This window comes from Rhagoletis zephyria, unplaced genomic scaffold (assembly GCF_001687245.7).
Source record: "Rhagoletis zephyria isolate East Lansing unplaced genomic scaffold, Rhagoletis_zephyria_1.1 Rzeph_scaffold_00321, whole genome shotgun sequence".
In the NCBI taxonomy this organism is placed as follows: domain Eukaryota; kingdom Metazoa; phylum Arthropoda; class Insecta; order Diptera; family Tephritidae; genus Rhagoletis; species Rhagoletis zephyria.
The window spans coordinates 231,918-255,400 of record NW_016157405.1 but is presented as its reverse complement, the minus strand read 5'-3'; the positions used below and the strand labels follow the sequence as shown (position 1 = coordinate 255,400).

General features: G+C 37.0%; 1 protein-coding gene across 13 annotated transcripts in view; it reads left to right on the top strand.

The window, feature by feature from the left end:
- Positions 1-23,483, top strand: part of Rgk2 (Rad, Gem/Kir family member 2) — an 89,293-nt gene that overhangs the window by 24,599 nt on the left and 41,211 nt on the right. For 7 of the 13 annotated variants that reach the window (XM_017610599.1, XM_017610590.1, XM_017610591.1 and 4 more), the window contains exons 4-7: positions 345-461; positions 524-624; positions 13,289-13,462; positions 13,522-13,613. In XM_017610599.1, coding sequence (XP_017466088.1) covers positions 345-461; positions 524-624; positions 13,289-13,462; positions 13,522-13,613 — 484 coding nt within the window. Of the gene's footprint in view, positions 1-344; positions 462-523; positions 625-13,288; positions 13,463-13,515; positions 13,614-13,674; positions 13,856-23,483 lie in introns of those variants that run through there. The other 6 variants (XM_017610600.1, XM_017610601.1, XM_017610603.1 and 3 more) reach the window with 6 other exon arrangements.

Genomic DNA, 23,483 nt, shown 5'->3' with positions numbered 1-23,483 from the left:
GCTTATTTCATGCATAGTACCCATAAAAAAATTTGGAGCCAATCGAAAGTGTGACACCAAATTTGGTGTCCGATATGAAAAAGAATGTTTCATATGTACATTTTCACAGTTACCAAGTGGTGTGGTTTGGAAAGTTGTTATTGAGCTGAACTAATTCTCGACAAAAATTTCTAGAAAACACCACTTTGTGACTGAACAAATCTGTACATATGTACAAACTTAAGCAAGATTTTAAAAATAATTTGCTTGCAAACGTTGCAAATAGTTTTACCTCTTAGTTAGTCTTTTCCAGTACTATGCACATACAAACTTACCATAGTTATACAAATTAATTTTCTTTTCAGAGCTAGTGAACGTTCACCTTTTGAAGGATCGTGTTGCGGTGGCGGATATGCCAACGTTGATTCAGTACCAAGTTCACCAGATGATTCGGAAAGCCTTGAGCCACCACCTCCACCTAGGTTTGTTTCAATGATATCAGTATTTGTTTTCATTTCTTTTGATTAAAATGTATTTGCATCAGGTATCGTATAGTTATGTTAGGTGATTCTGGTGTTGGGAAGACTGCCTTAGTAAACCAATTTATGACTTCGGAATATATGCACACTTACGACGCCAGTCTAGGTAAGTTCAAAAATTATTATTTTTCAAAGCGCTGGATTGGAAGCAATCTATAAGAACATAAATAGAGTCCCGCTGAGAAGAATTTTAACTTTAACTGTTTGGTGCATCTACTACTGTGTATATGTCCCCAAGTGGTTTTTGTAAATTCAGTGTTACAGTCAGTTCAATTCACAAATATATGATGTGGGTTTTATCGAAGGCTGAGGTAGCTCAGCCGCTCCAGGGTTGGGCGGATGTCCCACTAACCCCCACTGAATAAAATAAAACTCAGTAGTTTAGTGTAGTGAATACAACCACACACACGCGGCTGTTCAGCCAGAATACCGGCACCTTGACGTTCAAGGAGAGAGAAAGGGAGATACTGAAAGGAGAGAGACCAATTGGTGGGTTTTATCGAAGGCTGAAGTAGCTCAGCCGCTCCAGGGTTGGGCGGGTGTCCCACTAACCCCCACTGACGTCCAAGGAGAGCGAGAGGGAGATACTGAAAGGAAAGAAACCAATTGGTGTGTTTTATCGAAGGCTGAAGTAGCTCAGCCACTTCAGGGTTGGGCGGATGTCCCACTAACCCCCACTGAATAAAATAAAACATAGTAGTTTAATGTAGTGAACACAGCCACAAACGCGAGCCTGTTCGGCCAGAATACCGACACCTTGACGTCCAAAAAGAGATAGAGGGAGATACTGAAAGGGAGAGAGACCAACTGGTCGGCGTCGTGGTTCAGAGTGCGGAGATTGCCCGGCGGTTAGTGCCGGTAACGATGACAGTGAGAGTGGGGACGGTTCGGTGATTAATGATAATGATAATGAGAGCAAAGACGGTTCGGTTAGTAATGTCGATGATGTTAGTGACCCTTACAGACAGCAAGTAGCGGTCCTCGGGGCAATGACGTCAGCGGCCCCCGATGATGACGAAGGTGATAGCTCGGCCTTAGTAGGTCGTGGCGGTGGCAGCGGCCTTGGATGACGAAGACAAGGCTAGCGGCCCTGGAAGGTAGCGGCTCTTGGCATTGACTTCGGCCTAGGCAGTAGTGATATCGGAGGCCCGGTGAACACGAAGATAGTACTCGGCCCTGGTAAGAATGCCGGTGACAGCGGCCCTGGATGCTGATGGCACGGTTAGCGGTCCTAGTTGGTAGCGGTTCTAGGCCGTGACTTTAGCTCAGGGGCGGCAGATAGTGCTGACGGTCCTAACGGTCACCTGCAAAAGCTACGGAAGCTGGTCAGTATGGCTCCAGGCGGGGTGTTTACCCGCCTCGGCACAGTGCCTGCTCGCCACGTGGTATTCTAAGTGGGCAGGAGAGTTTTCATTTTTTTTTGTCCGGTAAGTGGAAGCTGAGGTTTAGCGCGAGTTCGTCAGAGTACCATTGCAGCGCCTTTCAAGCAGAGCTAAACGCCATAACGGAGGCGGCATGGTGGCTTATAATTTCCGACACTCTAGGACGACCTATCGCCGTAGACCCTGGGTTCAAGTCTGTGGCTCTTTCCCAATCGTTCCTCTCTGTGACTATTTTGGAGAATTTGTTGTTTATACAGAGTAGAGGAGTGGTATAATCTAACTGTCGCAGATTATGCGGTAGAGTTTCAAGTACTTTTGCTTGTCCACCTGGACCACATGTTTACCAGTCCGCATGCGTTTTGAAATAACTCACTCAGGACCTGCAAATGTTTGTCTATGACTTGACAACCGGTGCCGTTAAGTGCAGTCTCCACAGATCTTCCCTTTGAATATGCATTCTGATTCGAGGAGAGGTTATCAGGTTTAGTGTTGTGTCGAATATTTTCGTCGATGAGCCTCTCTAGAGTTTTAAGAAAGAATGATGTCGGGCTTATAGCAGCCCGGGAAGTAATTGATCATAAGGACCTCCAGCATTTCGTTACATGATTTCAAAATTATTTAATTTTGCCGTTTATCTCCTTTCAAATTACTTATAAGATTTTGATTTTATGCCTTTACTTTTCAAAACTTTTGCACTTCAGCCTTCTTTTTATAAAATTGCAGTCTTTGATTTTAATCTCTAGATTAAAAACTTTGGTTTAGCAATTTTTTCTCCAATAACTAGGGTTAAAACGCATGACGCACATAGGGGTATTTAATTTATTTAGGCCAGTGATTCCCAAAGTGGTTCAAGTGGACTCCCAGGGGTCCACGGGAGACTCGAAAGGGGTCTACGTCGGCGTGAAAAAAATATGGGTGTCCACGAGTTGCAAGTGGGGTTCCACGAAAATTCATCTGGTTTCGATAGTGCTCCATACCCTTCTGCTCAGGGTTGGCATTGAGTCCAACCCAGGGCCAGAAACTTACACCTGCTGCGTATGCCAGAGACGACTGCATACAAACTCCACCTCGGTCAGGTGCAATGCTTGTGACGGGTGGAGTCACCTCCGTAACAACTCGGGCCTACGTACGCACCGGCAATAGACCACATCGTTCGTGGCTACATGCTGTGCCAACCGTCCCGCCTCCACGGCAAACCACCACCCTCCCGTGCAGCACACAACCAACGTACCCACACCCCAACACAACACAACAACAGATATTCACACAAACACAATAGCACCCACTCGCCGCCGCCGGCAACTCCTAATCCCTCCAACAATCTTCTCGGTTTGTCAGTCCTCAGTTGTCCAGTGACATCAGTCAAGTGCAACTCCTGCCTTGGCTGGTGCCACTTTAGGGCATGCTCAGGACTTCGCAACACGCGTGATTGGACGAGTGACTATGTGGGCCCCTGTTGTGCTGCCCAGTCACATACCTCCCCCGCGACGCCGCCAACCACCACCACAAGGCATAACGTACAGCAGGGAGCCGGCAGGCTACACAACTCCTTAACACCACATTAACAATCGGTCTCCCAAGGTACACAAAGGTGCTACAATTTAACTGTAACGGACTTCAGAGCAAGATCGAGGAGATAACTGTCTTTATGGGAAGGCATGGAATATTAATAGCTGCGGTCCAAGAGACGAAGTTGTACGGCAATTCAACCTTGTTGAATTGCGCCGGATATAACGTGCACCGTCGAGATCGCGAGCGAGACAATGGTGGAGGTTTAGCATTCATCACGCACCACACCGTGCAGTATCGTCTTATTGAAGCAGACATCGACCGCAGGGATACCATCCTAGAACGTCAGGGTATTGCTATCCGGTCAGGCGATGTTGAGCTCGAAATATTTAACGTATACATACCACCTGTCACCAGCTTCCTGGCAGGATATCACCCTGAAATAGGTGCGCTACTCAGAGGTGAAAACCGTATGGTAGTTGGCGACTTAAACGCGCACCACGATCTTTGGCACTCGAGCCTGTCAAATGATCGTAGGGGAATACATCTGTCTGAGCAGATAGACCATCTTCCCATAGTCATCTCGGTTTATAAACCTGCCGACTTTACTTCCGCGGATCACCTATGTCAACTTTTCCAAAGCTGACTGGAAAGGCTTCGCGGATGTTACTGAAAGCGCCTTCACTGCACTACCCATACCAACCGACGTCCACATAGGTGAACGTAAATTCCGCAGGGTTGTCACTGCTGCTGCAGCTCGCTTCATCGCAGCAGGATGTATTAAAGATCCACGTCCGAACTTTCCTGCTGAAGCGGCTGTTCTAGCCGATGAGCGTGACAGCCTTCGTCAGGCCGATCCCGGAAATACCCGTACCAGGGATCTCAATTCGGAGATTCGGCGTATTTGCAATCCCCAAAGCCTTAGACTACGTGGTAGAAAAAAGGTGGAGGGGAAGGAGTGTTCGTGTCCATATGTACAGCCAAGCTGCACCTAAGGCATTGGCCAGCCCTCTATATAAGTACTTTCAAACTACTTCGGCAATGCAAGCCTCAACTAAATTATGTTGGTAAAGATAACGAGCTGGCTTTACTCTGGGTGTCGGGCAACTTAAGAGTGCCTGGATATGGGACATCGAACCCTTTGTCCACAGTTGGTTTAGACCAGGCATTCCTCGATCCGCACCAGTTATAGCACTACCCACTTCAACCATCGAAGCCACCATCAGAAATTGGGTGGATACTTCCCTCAACAATGACTGCGAGCCATCGGTGGGCAAAACACATGTCTAGTTTTTTCCTCTCACTGAAAACACGGGACTGCTGACTGGTCACTTCAGGTGGCACAAACACCTGACTGGGATAGGCGTAAATGACCACTCCATTTTCCCATTCTGCTTTGAAGAGAATGAGACGGTTGAACACTTCTTGAGCTTCTTGCTTGCTTGTTTGTTTATCATCGATTTATCTAGATTCGGTCTTTTCTTTTCTTGTTTGTTTTCGTTTCCATACATATTTTGTCATTATTAAGTATTTCCCTTGCTTTCGAGTCACCAACTGGGTCCTGCTATAGAGTAGTGACTCGCAAATATTTATTTGATAAGATGCATCGACAAAATTCTATTAATTTTGAGAACAAACTAAAGTGATCTTTTATCATCTGACACCTTCTAAGATGAACAAATAAGAGATAAAAAGGAAAAATTTCCACAACTAAAAGTACAGTTCATACAAAGGTGGATAAAAACCCATGAAAGACAAGTTTTTTTTGAAANAAGAGATAAAAAGGAAAAATTTCCACAACTAAAAGTACCGTTCATACAAAGGTGGATAAAAACCCATGAAAGACAAGTTTTTTTTGAAAAGTAATGTAACTTGGCTACCAGGCTAATTTCAGTTCCAAAAGTTATGCAACAGCCGCGATCTGGTCGGCCACGAAAAGGGTTTCTAGACTCCTCAGAGAAAAGTAAATGCAGAAAAACCGAACACATTCGAAGAATGGTAGATAAAGAGCTATTGGTGCACACAGCTCTCACTACATTGCACACTTCTGGCCAAAGAAATGTTTCCAAAGTCATAAAAGACCTAACAGAGAGTCCAAAGGGAGCAGCAAAGTACAAAACAGACTATAGTAGGTCTCTGCAAGATAAAGAATCACATCTAACACCGCTACAAGCGCTATCAATGTTTGTCGAAGCTGATCCGTAAAGGCGCCAATATGAAATAGTAAGAAGTACTAGTAGGAAGAAATATCCAAGCTTCCGTGTGTTACAAAAGGCAAAACAAGAGTGTTACCCACCTAAAGAGGCATGTCAAGTAACTGAAACGTTACGTTACGTTGAAGTTAATTTACAACTTTTGTTAGACCATACGGTGACACGACTGTTGACTTACTTAGAAGAGGTCTTAAATAAATTAGATCAAGAGGTTCGCAAAAGGCGCGATTTTTCGCAAAAGGCATAATTCAAACAAATAATGCAGAACGATGCCACAGATGCGAATATTTTTCAAAGTTGTTTTGTGCCTCTTCAATTAGTTAATAGGTCAAATAAAACACTTTGGCAAAACCCAACCCCTTCTGCTCCTCGATACTATCGCCCGATCAGAATACGACTTGTAAAAGAATCCGTAGACATAACAAACGAAGAAATCGGCTACATAGAAAATGCCATAAATGCCTTGTATAATTGAATGAATTTATAATGGGAGAAAAAACATTTTCAGTAAAGCATATTATGTGTCTCACCAGGGTGGATGCTAAAGTGTACAATGCTGCCACACAAACATCATCAACACGGAGATGTTACATAAGTTGAGCAACTTCCAATCAGTTCAATGATTTGACCATAAAAAAGAATGTTGATACAGACGCCCTAGGCTTTGGATTGGCAGTTTTGCATGCCAGGATGCGACTTTTTGAATCCATCTTGCACTTATCCTATAAACTGCCTTTAAAAAATGGCAAATAAGATTAAACAGCGACAAAGAAATTGTAAAGCAGAGAAAGGCTCAAATTCAAGAAGCTTTCAGCCGGCAAATTGGCCTGATTGTAGATGTACCAAAAGCTGGTTTATGAAATACTAATGACCAGGGAACGGATTTTTAGGACCTAAAAACCTATAAAAAAGGCAAAATAAAATAACGAAATAGGCTGGAAAAGGCAAAATAAAATAGCGAAAAAGGCAGGAAAAGGCACTAGGTATTGCAAAAAAAGCAAAATAAGGCACTAAAAAGACAGAAAATACGAAGAACAATCAAAAAATACATTTATTTTAGAAATGTTTATATTACAAGTAAAAAGAGAAAAGCTTTCATTATATGAAAAATTTGTACTTTGAATATTTGACTATTTTATCCTTTCGAGTTTCTAACTCATAAAACTTTAATCTGTATAGTTGTAGTAACATTGAACCACAAGATGCATTTTGAAGTTTTCTGGCAGCATTTTCATTCGATTTTCGCGAAGAAAAGCCTTGAATGTACTAAATGTGCGCTCGACGTAAGTTGATACAAGCGGAGCCCAATTTAAATATGGAACGTTTGAAACGTTCATATTATCAGGAATAAGGGCGTTTTCCTCGCCCTTTACAATTTTATCCACACCCCTTATTGTCTCTAAGCTTACGTTAGCTGAGAAAACGGATTTAAATTTAAGCCTCCCCAATTTGGCAAGAGGTCCCTGCGCTTCTATAAGCCGTATGGGCATGTGTATATTTTTTAATCTTAAAAAAAAAATTGTAAATGCTATATTCGCTTTTTTAAAGGTAGAAAAGGCAAAAAGGCAAATATCTTAAGATAGGCAAATATCTTAAAAAAGGCAAAAAAAGGCAACATCAAATGTGTATATATGGAATCAGGGAAAGCTAAATCGTGGGCATTCTTAATCGAATATACTCTATCTCTTTAGCAGAAAAAAAGGCAATTTCCATAAAATCCGTTCCCTGGTAATTACAATACAAGCAGAAGATTTGTTTTGAAGGTGGTTGTTTTTAAATTTTTTTTCTTTCGTTTAATCAGTTTCATTAAATATGCGTTTTGGTTGTCCAATAGGGTTGCCAGATTTTATATGCACGAAACCAGTACATTTGACTTTTTCATGCTAAAAAAATCAGTACTTTTCAGTACAATTTTTTATAAAGCAAAATTATGAATGTAAGTAACAGATAATGCTTTAAAACGCCAGAGAACTTGTTTTTAACAATATTGTGGTATAAATAAAATATGGTTCATAAGAAATAAAAGTGTTATTTATTTTGTACATCATTGTACACAGAAGCCATAAATTATTTTATATTTATGACATATTTGAATAGCAATAATGAGATGGTTCAATCTTCAGTGTTTAAATAGTCAAAGAATTCTATACATTTCATTTTAAAATTATTTTTAATTTGAAGATCACTTTAAAAAATTTTAATTAGAAGCCGGTTTCTCTACTTGAGTCAGGAAGCGAATTTTATACTTAAGATCCTCTCGGTTATTTCGTTTGAGTGTGGTATTGACAAAAAACAAAATTACATGTTTTTTCAAACTGTGGAAAGTACCACTATCTAAGGAATGCATCTATGTATATTTTCTCATGGCTTAAATTTTATTTTTCAACTTCGCAAAAACTTTGAAAGACTAATAATTCGCTAAAAAGAATATCTAACTCTATGTCTTGTGTGCAAAGCTCTTTTAAAATGTCAGTAAATTTTGAAAAAAGAATGCAAGTTATAGCCAAAAGCCATTCGAATATTAAAATTTGCAGTTATTAAACTGAAAAATATTTTCGAGATAACTAACAACACTCGACAAAAAACGTCATCCTTCTTTATAAATAATTTAAGCTCCATATATATATCTAATTTATTTATTTGGCTTCTTTTTGTAATATATACTGGTCATTTAAGCAAATACATTTTTGCGAAAAATTATCTTGCTAGGTAGCGCCAGGGTCAAGATATTTGGAAAAGCCGTATTTATGCTCTGATTTGTTAAATTTAGCATGTTTAGTTGAAACGTAGGGTCGGCCGCTGTGGTGTAGTGGTAAGCAGTGCGCGCTTCCACTCATCAGCACCTGGGTTCAAGCCCTGGTCAAAGCAACATCTCAAAAAAAATATATAGAAAAAAAAGGTTTTTTCTTAACAGCGGTCGCCCCTCGGCAGGCAATGGCAAACCTCCGAGTGCATTTCTGCCTTGAAAAACAGCTTCTCATAAAAATACAATCGCGGTTCGGAGTCGGCGTAAATCTGTAGGTCACTCCGCTTTGTATGACAACATCAAGGCGCACGCCACAAATCGGAGGAGAAGCTCGGCCAAACACTAACATATGTGTAAGCGCAAATCTATTATTATTATTATTAGTTGAAACGTAGTAGAACATAGATTTGCAAAAAAAAGGAACCGCTAGGGGCGCTGATGTCAAAATAAAAAGTATATTCGACATAAAATGCATGTTTTCTTCGGGTCAAAAACTCGTTAAAAAGAACGATTTTCAATGGAAATTTTAGTAACACGCTGTCGAGTTTAAATAGCGGCAAATCAGCTTCACTTGATAGTAGTTGGTTGAATAAGGAAAATGAATTAGCAACAAGACTTTACGGAATGTACATAGCTCAGTGGTTAACGCTTCTGACTTTGAACATTGATTACGTAGGTTCGATCCCTGCTGAAGTCTAGGAAAAAGAAGTCTGATGAGGAGATGTGGTGATCTCCGAAATAGTGCTATAACTTCTACCGCTTAGACTTTGTTGCTTTTTCAATTTTTCCTAATAAACAATCGTGGTACAAAGCTCAATAAAAATATTAAAAATAAAATGTTAACAAGCCACAATAACATTGACAAATACATAGTTTAGGAAGAGCCTGCCTGAAACTATACAAAAAAGCAAATAAGCAAATGGATGTATAGAATTGACAACAACAACCACGCTGTCGAGTTTAAATAGCGGCAAATCAGCTGCACTTGATAGTAGTTGGTTGAATAAGGAAAATGAATTAGCAACAAGAGTTTACGGGATGTACATAGCTCAGTGGTTAACGCTTCTGACTTTGAACATCGAATTCGCAGGTTCGATCCCTGCTGAAGTCTAGAAAAAAGAAGTCTGATGAGGAGATGTGGTGATCTCCGAAATAGTGCTATAACTTCTACCGCTTAGACTTTGTTGCTTTTTCAATTTTTCCTAATAAACAATCGTGGTACAAAGCTCAATAAAAATATTAAAAATAAAATGTTAACAAGCCACAATAACATTGACAAATACATAGTTTAGGAAGAGCCTGCCTGAAACTATACAAAAAAGCAAATAAGCAAATGGATGTATAGAATTGACAACAACAACCACGCTGTCGAGTTTAAATAGCGGCAAATCAGCTGCACTTGATAGTAGTTGGTTGAATAAGGAAAATGAATTAGCAACAAGAGTTTACGGGATGTACATAGCTCAGTGGTTAACGCTTCTGACTTTGAACATTGATTACGCAGGTTCGATCCCTGCTGAAGTCTAGAAAAAAGAAGTCTGATGAGGAGATGTGGTGATCTCCGAAATCGTGCTATAACTTCAACCGCTTAGACTTTGTTGCTCTTTCAATTTTTCCTAACAAACAATCGTGGTACAAAGCTCAATAAAAAATATTAAAAATAAAATTTTAATAAGCCACAATAACATTGACAAGTACGTAATTTTTTTTAATTCAAAATGGCGGATCCAATATGGCGATCGGATTAAAAAAATAAAATTACTAAAATTAAAACGTTGACACTGAACGTTTTAAACATTGTCAAGGGTTGAAACTTGTTTCCAGTGCGTTTCTGGGGTTGCTGATTGCGAATCTGATGTCAGATTTTCAAAATTCAAAAAGGCGGTTAAGAGGATCAAATAAATCCAATCATTTCTTTTAAGTTGGTCGCCATTTTGGATCCACCATTTTGAATTTTGAAAATCTGACATCAGATTCATCTGACCAGAAACCCACTGGAAACGAGTTTCAACCCTTGACAATGCTTAATACGATCAGTATGAACGTTTTAATTTTAGTAATTTTTTTTTTTAATTAGATCGCCATATTGGCTCCGCCATTTTGAATTTAAGAAAAATTAACTTCGTAATCGGAGCACACAGAAAATCTTGGGTGCGGGGATTCGAACAAATCCAATCATTAAAAAAAATGGATCACCATTTTGGATCCGCCATTTTTTATTTTAAAAAATTGACTTCAGATTCCTAATAAACAACCCCAGAAAACCCCTGGTAACAAGTTTGAACCCATGACAATGCGTAAATCGTTCAGTATCAATGTTTTAATTTTACTTTCTAAAAATAGTGTTTTTATGAACCACTCTAGTGATTATCATCTTTTACTCCCACCTCGAAATTTTGTGGGAAATACGTAATAAAGAATTCCCTGAAAATATTAATACTAAGTGCAAAGATTTTCCGTTTAGAATACACGCAAACTTTGATTGATTTTACGGAATAATCATGGTCAATGATGGTGTTTCTTCAGAATTGAATTCTGAACAAAAGTATTCATTGCGGCGTAACCCTGGCTCCCAACAGCGTTTTTGTGCCCCTATCTCGCAAATAATAAGAGCTACAGAAAAAATGTAAATAACAAACGTGTAGGACATTCAATTTCCTACAAAAACTTTTCATTACACCAAATCGCTAACATCAATATTTCTTGAGATATTGGGCTTTGAAGTTGAGGTAGTATGGAATTTTCATGGATTATTGAGCTAAATTGTAGAAATTGTTGACCAACTACCATAAAATGCCTCTGAGCTGTAGCATTTTGAAAATCTTTCCACACCTTGGACGAGCACTTAATATTAATGGCTCAAAATTTCAGAGAATTTATATTTAGGTATTTCCCACAAAATTCGAGGTGGGAGTGAAAAAAGTCGCAAAACAAGCACCAGAATGAAATTGTAGAAAACGCTTTTTAAAATTTTTACTTTTTATATTTTTTTTTTACATTTTAGCATACAAATGACTCGTAACACCCCACCAGACAATTTTTGTAGCCGTAAATAAGAAAACTTGTCGCCCTCAGCAACAAATTTATTGCCGGCAATATCGCCATCGTATCGATTTCTTGTTGCCAGTCGCTCTAAAACGTCTGCCGCAGTCAACTCGCCTGGGCGAGTCGTTTTCTTATTACCTAAATGAGTTGTTTTATTATTGCTACAGGCGATATTTGGATAATGTGTTGGGATTTTGAAACCCCAAACCCCCTACCTACCCCTACATAATACTCTTGCACAGGGTGCAACTGTTATGTTGCATACGGTCTCCTCTCTAAAGAAATAGAAATAAACATTTTAAACTATACCGGCAGAATTTTGCAAGGAAATTTTCGAGAGAAACGTGTAACCGCGATGTGTAGAACAGGTTACTCCTAAGCTCTGATCCACTCATTAGTAGTTTTAGGCCAAAGCCAAAAAAGCAACCAAACCATTTTCAAAGGAATAAATCGATATGTTGCTTCCAACTGAACTATCTAAGGATGACACGGAGTCTGGAGAGTCTTCAGAAGAATCCGATGAAGAATCTTGGCACTCATCACCATCCTGAAATAGTTTTTCTAAAAATTTTCTTTTCGAATTTAATTACACATTTTTTATCCATTGCATTACAAGATAACAATATATAAAACTTTTTGAGCAACATTATAAAAATAATAATTTGTCTCTTATTCCCTTGATTAAAGTAGAATTTGATTTTTAAACAGGTGGTAACCCTTCCATATATTGTTTAGAAATGAAGCCTTTTAAAACTATTTCGATTGTTACCCGTATTGTAGTAATTCAATTAACTTAGCTATATTTAAGTTTATGCCAGGTGGCAACTCTTTGCAACCTATATATAAACATCGCCGAGACGAACACGTATGTAGGTGTGCGTTTTTCTACAATCGTTCCACGGCAACATGGAGTCTATCGGTGTCAAACTTTAAGCAAATTTATTTTCGTTGCTTTGGAGGAATAATTGTACGTCCTCCCCCTCTATTTCGTTGATTTTAAACATTTACAATTTTAAATGTCGTAACACGTCTTTTCTAAATATTTTGGGTTAAAATTTTTATAAAAATAATTTTGGTCGCCTAAATCGTCCAAATACCTCTATGTGCGACGAGTCGAGAAATATAACAACTGTTTTCGAAACTTGCCTAAAACCTCCCTAATATGAAGATTTTGGTACTGAACCTATTCTGGTCAAGGATTAAATTTTATTTTTTCCTCATTTTTAAAAGACGTTGATAAATACCAAATAGTAGCGCCAATGTGGTCGGTTTAGTTTGTTAGAGAATTGAATAAGCTTTAACACTGCATCCACGAAGAAAACTTGTAGATACACGAAACAGTTAAAGTTAAAAATATGTTGAGCATATTCTGCTGATTGGCAGTATTTATATTTAATTAACTTAAAATTCAGTTTTTTCAAACAATCCTTAAAGTACCCGCTTATATATGTCCAGATTATACAACATAAAACCTATCGCGAGCGCCAATTTTTGATAGCTTTCCTCTCAACAGCGTAAAAATGAGTGGAAGATCGACCTATATCGGCAGCCAGTTCAAAAAGCCCTATCTTATAAAACTTTTCAATAACGGCCTATTTCAGAATTTTATTAATAAACACCCTATCTCAGAATTTGGTTGAATAACCCTACCTCAGTACTCGGTTCAAAACCGCCCTATCTCAGCTGGAAAAGTATTGAAAACGTGCTGAGATAGGGCGTTTTTGAACCGAAATCTGAGATAGGGCGTTTTCGAACTGGCTGCCGAACTAGGTCGATGTTCCACTTAGTTGTCAATCTACAAATATCGTCGCGTGTAGCCACGTCGTCGCCAAAATAATTATCTACATAAGAGTATGTGTTCAAATAATTTGACAGCTGTGGTCCGTAGCCCGTCGTTACCAATGTGTGACAAGCTTCACTTATGGACTGTTTGTATTTTGGAAGGAATTGTGGAAAATACTAAGCACAACGAAGAAATATTTTACAATGAAGCAGTCACGCTGATCATGACACCTAGTATCATTTATTTCCTCAAATATTATTATACCCGTAATTACATAAGTAGATACTTCGGTGTTTTTAGTAAACTATTTCTATTTGAGTTGTAGATGACGAATTCGGCGAAAAGACCGTGAGCGTACTATTGGATGATGAAGAATCTGAGTTGGTGTTCATCGATCACCCAAGCGTGGAAATGAGTGTAAGTAATTATATATCATTAAAGAGTACGGTGACCATGCGTGCTTAATTTTAAAATACAGTGCTTTATTTTTTTCTAAATTAAAGATGGTGTTCAATGGTTAAATGCTCAAGCCTTTGTCATTTTCGTGAATGGGGAGACTGATATTTTTACTAATTTAAATTAAATAATTAAACTACAATTATATTGAAAATAACTCATCTCACTTAAATAATGGAATAATGAACATTAAAGCGAAATAATTTAAAGATTTTTTATTGTAAATTGGATTATTTTGAGCAGTATTAATTTTCCTCAAAAATTCTAAAAGTAGTTGTGTAATAAGATAATAATAATAATAATAGATTGGCGCTTACACATATGTTAGTGTTTGGCCGAGCTTCTCCTCCGATTTGTGGCGTGCGCCTTGATGTTGTCACACAAAGCGGAGGGACCTACAGTTTTACGCCGACTCCGAACGGCGATTGTATTTTTATGAGAAGCTGTTTTTCATGGCAGAAATACACTCGGAAGTTTGCCATTGCCTGCCGAGGGACGACCGCTGTTAAGAAAAAACCTTTTTTCTATATTTATTTTTTGATGTTGCTTTGACCAGGGTTTGAACCCAGGCATTGTGGAGTGGAAGCGCGCACTGCTTACCATACACCACAGCGGCCGGTAATAAGATAAGAACGTTTAATAAATTATATGAATTTATTTATTTAATAAACGGATATTTTAAATAGCCTTACTACGTACATTTAAAGCACACTTACATGGAACTTTTTTTAAATAAACTTGCAGTTTATTTGATTATTGTTATATATTATTAACCTTTCTTTTATATTGACGAAAATGGTCACCGTAATTACTGGGGCAGCAATTTATAAGCGCAAGTGTTCGCCCAGCGGTTGATATTCAACCTTTAAATTAAGGGGAGTTGAAGTAGGCTGAACTGAGCGGAGCTGAGTTTAGTTGAGTTAATTGAGGCAAAATGTGTTGACAAACATATCAAAATATAACATAACACAACACAACACAAAACAGCACAACACAACACAACACAACACAACACAACACAACACAACACAACACAACACAACACAACACAACACAACACAACACAACACAACACAACACAACACAACACAACACAACACAACACAACACAACACAACACAACACAACACAACACAACACAACACAACACAACACAACACAACACAACACAACACAACACAACACAACACAACACAACACAACACAACACANCACAACACAACAAAATACAATCCAAAACAACACAACACAATAAAACACAATACAATCCAAAAATACAAAACAATACAATGCAACATAATACAAAACAACACAACACAACACAATACAACATAACACATCACAACCCAGCCCAACACAATACAATACTACACAATTCAATACAAAACATTACAACAAAATACAACACAATACAACAAAATGCAGTACAAAACTATGCAATAAAACACAACACAACATAACATGTCATTCTACAATTTTATCTTTATATCTCTCTTTGTCCCTACCTCTATCTCTATTATTTTCTCTATCTTTGTCACTGCCCTTTTCTCTCATTTGCATATTTACCATTTTCTTATCTAGATCTTTAACTTCATTCGTTTCTTCGTCTACATATTCACCCACAACTTCGCTATTATGTTAAGTGTTTAAATTTACCTTCCTCTTTCTTTATATTTGGGTTTATTTACTTTCACTTTGATCTTTGCCTTTATCCCTTTCTTCTTCTGCATGCTTAACTTCACCATCTTCTTGTATGAGTATTAGTCTATTCATGTACCTACATAAATCTTATTCCTAAACTACTGCTGAGCACGTTTCTTTAACTCAAATATGCCCAGAACTTTTTTGGTTCAGATTTGGAATTTTTTTTTTAAGGTTGCCTCTTACAGGGGTAAGGACGTAGACACTTTATGAAAAATTAAAAACGTAGTTATCTTCGATGACGTGTTATTAAATGAAAAATACTAGTGAAAAATATTTGGTTCAGTTTGCCGTTATTTTTTTTTCGAAAAATACAACGCGTATTGCTTACGTAACCATATCGCACACCGTCTTCAAAAGAGTCAGAACTCAAAATAATACGTTTGTCAGAAAATGCGAAAAACTATTTCTTAGCACATGATAATCACATGGTTCAAGGGCGACTTTACCATAAGTTTTTTTTTTAACAAATTATAACAAAAATTTGCTCCAGTTTTTGCTGAAAGGTAAATAAAAGCTCTGTGTACATTTTTAGCGCATAATCTCAAAAATGTCAAATTTTGAGATGAGACTCTTTTGAAGACGGTGTGCGATATGGTCATGCTGGTGTTATTCGAGTTAATTCAGTATTAATATTAATAATAATAATAATAGATTGGCGCTTACACATATGTTAGTGTTTGGCCGAGCTTCTCCTCCAATTTGTGGCGTGCGCCTTAATGTTCTCACACAAAGCGGAGGGACCTACGCTACCGAACGGCGATTGTATTTTTATGAGAAGCTGTTTCATGGCAGGAATACACTCGGAGGTTTGCCACTGCCTGCCGAGGGACGTCCGCTGTTAAGAAAACACCCTTTTTCTTTATTTTTTTGCGATGTTGCTTTGACCAGGTCTTGAACCCAGGTGGAGTAGTAATAAAATTTACTTTGGTATCAAAATTTACCTTGGGTAATTTTTGTTCCTATTTCGTATTCTGAGTTCGCTATTACTTGGTAGATTTATTACCTACGAAATGGGAGGTATCAAGCATCAGCTGTTTAGTTTTGCATTTTTCATTGAAATAAAAAATAACAAGAAAATCTGTCTGTAACAAATTCTGCTCCTACTGATTATTGAGGATCAGGAAAAATATGTAAGGGCCGTTTTCTAATGTAAGCAGTAAAGTTGCCTTTACTAACAGGGCAGATAAATTCTTCCTCACTTTAAAGTGTTTTGGTTTTCTTATTTTACATGTAAAACTTAATTTGTTATTCCGTAGAGGGAAACTTGAATACATTTCCGAGAGTGAAACTTGACTACATTCGTCATAAAATTTCAAAGGTTGGGAATGCAACATAAGCAAATATAAAGCAAGAGCAACTGTTAGCAAAAACCAAAACCTTGGTTGGAATACCTAATATGTCTGACTCATGAACCAAAACCAAACCAAAATTTAAAGTTGGGTACAAATTTTTAAAGGTTGCTGATGAGAAAACGAAAACTCGTATATCGAGACGATAAAGTGGCCGGCAATCTAAAGGTTAGATGAGAAAACGGCCCCAAGAAGGGACATGTTGAGAAGTTTGCGGGAAAGAAACGATGCCTATAATTTATAAGATATTATAATTTTATACAACATTTTCGGCTAAAGAAAACCATTTGTTTAGAGCTAATAAATGAATTGGCACCATATGACAGGTAAGTATGGTAAGTAAGATGCTAATTTTATTTTTATTATTATTACAACGCTTTTATCAACTTGCAATGTTGTATGTCCAGACCACCATACTATAAATATAGCAAAGGTATATATGGCAAACCTAGTCTAGATATCAACTTCGTCGTAGGTATCATATCAAAGACATACAATTAGAAAAACTCTAGACATAGATGTCGCCTCGCCAGAACAAGTTAAAAATATGCACTACAGCGGAAATGGACGACACGCCATTTCTTTAAATTAAATAAACTAATGCTATATGTATGTATGTACATTAGACGGCATCACTCCAAATCCAAAAAAAACTGGTACTATTTTTCCATTGGAATTATAAAATATATTATATTTTAAGACGTCCACCAAAATATTTCGGAAAAATATTAAGATTTAAGTGAGCTGGACCGATTTGAAATTATGAATAAAAATAGTTTCTTAAAGATTTGTTTTTTAAAAAATCCCCTCAAATGACAAAACGGTTTAAGCTTAAAATATTTGCATAAACATATTTAAAAAAAATTTAAACAAAATTTTGAACGGAATCGTAATGATGAGATTTTTGATGCTGTTTTTTAACTTTTTTCAAAGATTGGTATAGGAAAAACTTGAATAACTGAACCTAAACTCTTCCGATATAGACTTAAGAGGTGTCATTGGAAAGGTATTTTCTCACCCTTTTCACTTCTTTGCTAATAAACTCATTCAAAGGATGGAAGAGAAAGGTAGGATGAACGAACGTCATTCAAAGTTGAATTAAGTTGTGTTGGTATTCGAAAAAACAAGATGGGACACGAATGTCGTTTTTTTGGCCAGAAATAAAAACAGTGTGAAAATACCTTTCTACTGAGATCCCATCTGTCTACATCAGAACATTTTGGGCGCAGTTATTGAAGTTTTTCGTAAACCAATCTATGAAAAAAGTAAAAAAAAAAAAACAGTATAAAAAATCTCATTCTTACGATTCCGTTGAAAATATTTTTAAATATTTTTATGCAGATTTTTTAAGCTTAATCTAATTTATCATCTGAGGGGACTTTTATCAAAAAGTTCTTTAAGAAACTATTTTGATTCCTAAAAAACTTCATTTTTGGAGGTATTTTCAAATCGGTTCAGCTCGCTTAAATCTTAATATTTTTCCGAAATATTTTGGTGGACGTCTTAAAATATAATAAATTTTGTAATCCCGGTGGAAAAACCGCAACTTTTACATACCAAGTTCCAGTATTCTTCCACAAACACTTCCAGGGATATGTGGCAAGAAAAAGTCAATTTGTGTAGGAAGTGCCACGCCCCTTATTCTTATAACCCTTCTTATAATCTTCTTCCATGAATTTAGAATTGATTTTACATACCCCAGTACCAAGTCCCATTACTCTACCATGAACACCTCTATAGATAAGCAGTATAAAACAGTAAATTTGTACGGCAGGAACCATGTCCCTTTTCGAATAACGCAAATGCTTGTCTATGAGTATGGAACTAATTTTGTATACACATCTCGGTGCCAAGTTCCAGTCCTCTGCAATAAACACCTGCAGAGATATGCAGCATAGAAAAATCAATTTGCATGGGAGTTGCCACACCACCTTTTCCAATAACTCTCATTTTTCTCCATGAGTATGGTATTAGTTTCACATACATACATGCATACATATGTATTTCCATACCAAGCTTGAGTGCTTTACCCCAAACATTTGAAGAGATCTGCAATATGAAACTTTCAGTCAGTATGGGAGGTGCTACGCCTCTTTTCCTAAAACGTCCATTTTTCTCCGTGAACATGAACATGATTTCACACAGTGTTGGCAAACAGTTAATCTGATTAACGATTAAAAATTAACGATTAAAATGTTAATCGCGTTTGACGATTAAAATTAATTAGTCGTAATCAACTGCACGATTAATTATAACATTTTTTTAGTCGTTAATCGCTGTCTGCGATTACGTTTAATTAATTTAAAACATTAATCGTTAATTCAATTAAAAATAAAATCTGATTAATTTGTCTAGTTGTCCGAGTTTGAAACCAAACACCAGTTATAGTAATTAGTTTGTGTTTTACGCTTATAAAAAACACGTAACATAAAAAAATAATGATTATTGTTATTAGTAATACATAAACTGGGAACTTTTACAAACCTACGACGCTGTTAACCTGGCATTCCAGGGTACTATTTTATATATATATAAGGAAAATTTTAAAGTTAGGGGGGGGAGGGGGGCTCGAGCACCCCCTGCCCCTACCTGGCTACGCCCATGTTGGTATATATCTTTATGAAAATGCACACCAAATTGCTTAGATTGATGACGAAACCCGACTTAGCCATACCGGATTAACTTGCTTTGTGTGCACAGGGAAATTCAAGCATAACTTAATTAATCACCAAACCTACTTGATCAAATTAAGAGTTAATGATTAAAAATTAATTTTTTAATCGCGGTTACGATTAACTGTTTAGTCGAATTAAAATTAATCATCATTAACTGTAATCAGATTGAATTTAATCGAATTAACAAACTAATTAAAACATCAATCGATTAATGCCAACATTGATTTCACATACATATCACTATACCAAGTTTCAGTTCTCTCCCACAAATACTTCCAGAGATATGTATGTAATATGAAATTTCCTGATCGGAAAACCGGTTAAAGAAGTAGCCTATTTTTCAATCCAGGTCATAAACCATCTTTGAGCAAAATTTCGTTTTCAAACAGGTGGAAACTCTTAAAAAAGTAACCTATTTTCCAGTCTAGGTCACAAGCTATCTGTGTGCAAACTTTCATGCAAATCAGTTCAGTCATTTCCACGTATTAATTTAATTTACTTTTCTAATACGTGATAACTCTTAAAATAGTAGCCTGTTTTGCAACATAGGTCATAAGCTATCTCTGTGCGAAATGTCATGCAAATCTGTTCAGTCGTTTCCGCGTATTTATTTAATTAAAACTTTTTTAACAGGTGGCAACTCTTCCAAAAAATTTGCCTATTTTCCACTGTAGGTCATAAGCTATCTGCTTGCAAAATTTCATGCAAATCCGTTCAGACTTTTCCGCGTATTAATTTAATTAAACTTTTTTAGCAGGTGGTAACTCTTAAAAAAGTAGCCCATTTTTCAACCTAGCTCATAAGCTATCTGTGTGAAAACTTCCATGCAAATCAGTTCACTCATTTCCGCGTATTAATTAAATTAAACATTTCTAACAGGTGGCAACTCTTAAAAAAGTAGCCTTCTTTCTAACCTAGGCCATAAGCTATCTGTGTGCAAAATTTCATGCAAATCCGTTTAGTCGTTTCCGCGTATTAATTTAATTAAACTTTTTTAACAGATGGCAACTCTTCCAAAAAATTTGCCTATTTTCCACTGCAGGTCATAAGCTATCTGCTTGCAAAATTTCATGCAAATCCATTCATTCGTTTCCGCGTATTAATTTAATGTAACTTTTTTAACAGGTGGCAACTCTTAAGAAAAGTAGCCTATTTTCCAATCTAGGTCATAAGCTATCTGTGCGTAAATCTTCATGCAAATATTCAGTCGTTCCCGCATATTAAATAAATGAAACTTTTTTAACAGGTGGCAACTATTAAAAAAATAGCCTATTAACCAATCTGGCCCATAAGCTATCTGCGTACAAAATATCATGCAAATCCGTTCAGTCGTTTCCGCGTGATGATTTCCCAAACATCCAAACATACAAACTTTCACATTTATAATATTTATATTATATAACCAATCTGGCCCATAAGCTATCTGCGTACAAAATTTCATGCAAATCCGTTCAGTCGTTTCCGCGTGATGATTTCCCAAACATCCAAACATACAAACTTTCACATTTATAATATTTATAAGATAATTTGAAAAATTTAAAAAGTTGCTACCAAAAATGTCAATACAATAAAAAAAACATTGCTCAAATTACTCGAAAAAACTCGAATTGCTCGAGCTCATGCTCGAAAATTTTCGAGTAATGAGCATTGAACAAGTGTGCGAGTACTCGCTGCTCATATACCCGGGCTGTTTGAAAATGTGCGAACAAAATGGAGAGCTCTAGTCCATATATTAATAAAGGTGATCCATTTCAACGAAGTAATGCTCAGAAAACACTTTATAAATTATTCAAAAATATGTAGGTGCATAGACATATAATTGACAAAAGCATAAAAACAAAGGAAGAAATACAGGTCAAAATAATAGCAGTAAAATTCGAGATGACGCTGTTGGCAACTCTTTTTATACCCGAGCGCATTGTGCACAAGGGTATTATAACTTTGTTCACATAACGGTTGTTTGTAACAGGCAAAACGAATCGAGATAGATATAGACAAATGTATACATAAGTGATCAGAATGAAAAGAGAAATCGATTAAGCGGTGACTGTCTGTCCGCCCGTCCGTCCGCCTGTGCACACGATAACTCGAGTAAAAATTGAGATATCTTAACGAATCTTGGTACATCGGAAATCGGACAATAACCACACCTACCTCCCATATAACGGTAATTTTCAGAAATACGAAAACTGCGATATTTTAGTAACTACTGAAGATAATTCACTCAAGATTGACATTTAGAATAACTTTTAGACGAAAAATAATAATATTAAAAACTTTTGGAAAATGCGCGTAGCCACGCCCACTTATAGTTACATGCGTATATATTGGTAACCGCTGCACCAATTTCTTCTAAACTTGGCACAGTTGTTGACCCTGGTACAGCATACCAAAATGCCGAAAATTTTTAAAATCGGACAATAACCACACCCACATCCCATATAATGGTAATTTCGAGAAATACGAAATCCTCGATAAATCAGTAAATATTAAAGCTAATTTATCCAAATTGATGGGCGCAATAATTCTTTACCAAGAAATACGTTTATGACAGAATTTTGGAAAATGGGCGTGGCACCGCCCACTTATGATCACATATATATTATAGTACAAAAAAACTTTGAAGGTATTGTTCCAGGATGTTTTGATTCGTATGTCTTTGTGGGCGTGGCTGCTGCCTGAAATTCGGAAAAAGGCAATTTTTCAAACTACCACTCAGGCCGCACTACTCAGTCCATGTCATTGATGCGGACATGAGTAGAAGGGTCTTCAAACAAGCTATCTAACGCTATCTTTTGTGTTTATGAGATATAAATATGTCATAACGTTATCGCCTGAAAACTAAAAATCGGGCTGCTGAAAATATAGATTTCGGGCATTTTCTCAAAAACTGGTCAGTCGATTTTATTCTAAGTTTCCTCAAGTCTAGCCCAAAACCTTAGCTTTTATTTGGTATATAGCTTATATCTGGGAAAACTTTTGTTGTAGAGATATGGCGATTCAAATTGAAAAAAGTCGCCCCAAATAGCGACCAATGGTTTAAAATTAACATATTCGTCTAATATGGTTACTTTAAGATATAAATATAACATACCCAGTTCCCCGAAAAAAATTGCCCATTCCCCGATTGCCACTTAAACCGAAATTCCCTGCAAATTGGGGGATTTCCCGCAAGTTGAAAAGTTGAAGGATGCTGCTGTGCTAATCAATTCGTACATGTCGTGGAAACCACAATTTGTGTGTATTTTAGAGTTTTTTTCCAGCCACATGCCGAAAATGTAATATTTTTCACCATTTTAATTGTAGGTATGTACACAGTATTTAACTATGCTACATGGGCTTATCGCCCGCACTTAACCTACCTGGGAAGACGCGTACTATATTACCTACAGTTGTACATAAATATGTATTAGAGTGGTCCAAAAAATTAAGTTGGAATGTTAATGCCGGCACCCCCTAGGATTGTTGTGTATCGAAAAAAATATACCTCTATTTCTTTATTTTGAAATCAAACAAGTAAGAAAGTCTAAGTTCGGGCGGAGCCGACCATTAAATACCCGGCGCAGGTACCGCTACATGGTAAGCCGGTGTGTATCAGTTTTGAGTAAATTAGCGTCCTTAAATTTCGAAATATTTAAGTTTCAAGCATTTCTGAAATTTGCCGTTATATGATAAGTGGTCGTAATTTGAATCTGATTCCAATAATTTTCAACGTTTTGCTTCTATGTGGCAAGCACAATAATCATACCGAGTTTGGTACAAATTGGTAGAACGGTTACCGAGATATATATATATATATGTGATCATAAGTGGGCGGTGCTACGCCCATTTTCCAAAATTTTGTCATAAACGTATTTCTTGGCAAAGAATTGTTGCAAGCATAAATTTTGAGTAAATTAGCTTTAATATTTGTTGATTTATCGAAGAATTCGTATTTCTCCAAATTACCGTTATATGGGAGGTAGGCGTGGTTATTGTCCGATTTTAAAAATTTTCGGCCATTTGGTATGCTGTAGCAGGGTCAACAACTGTGCCAAGTTTGGAAGAAATTGGTGCAGCGGTTACCAAGATATACACATGTAACCATAAGTGGGCGTGGCTAC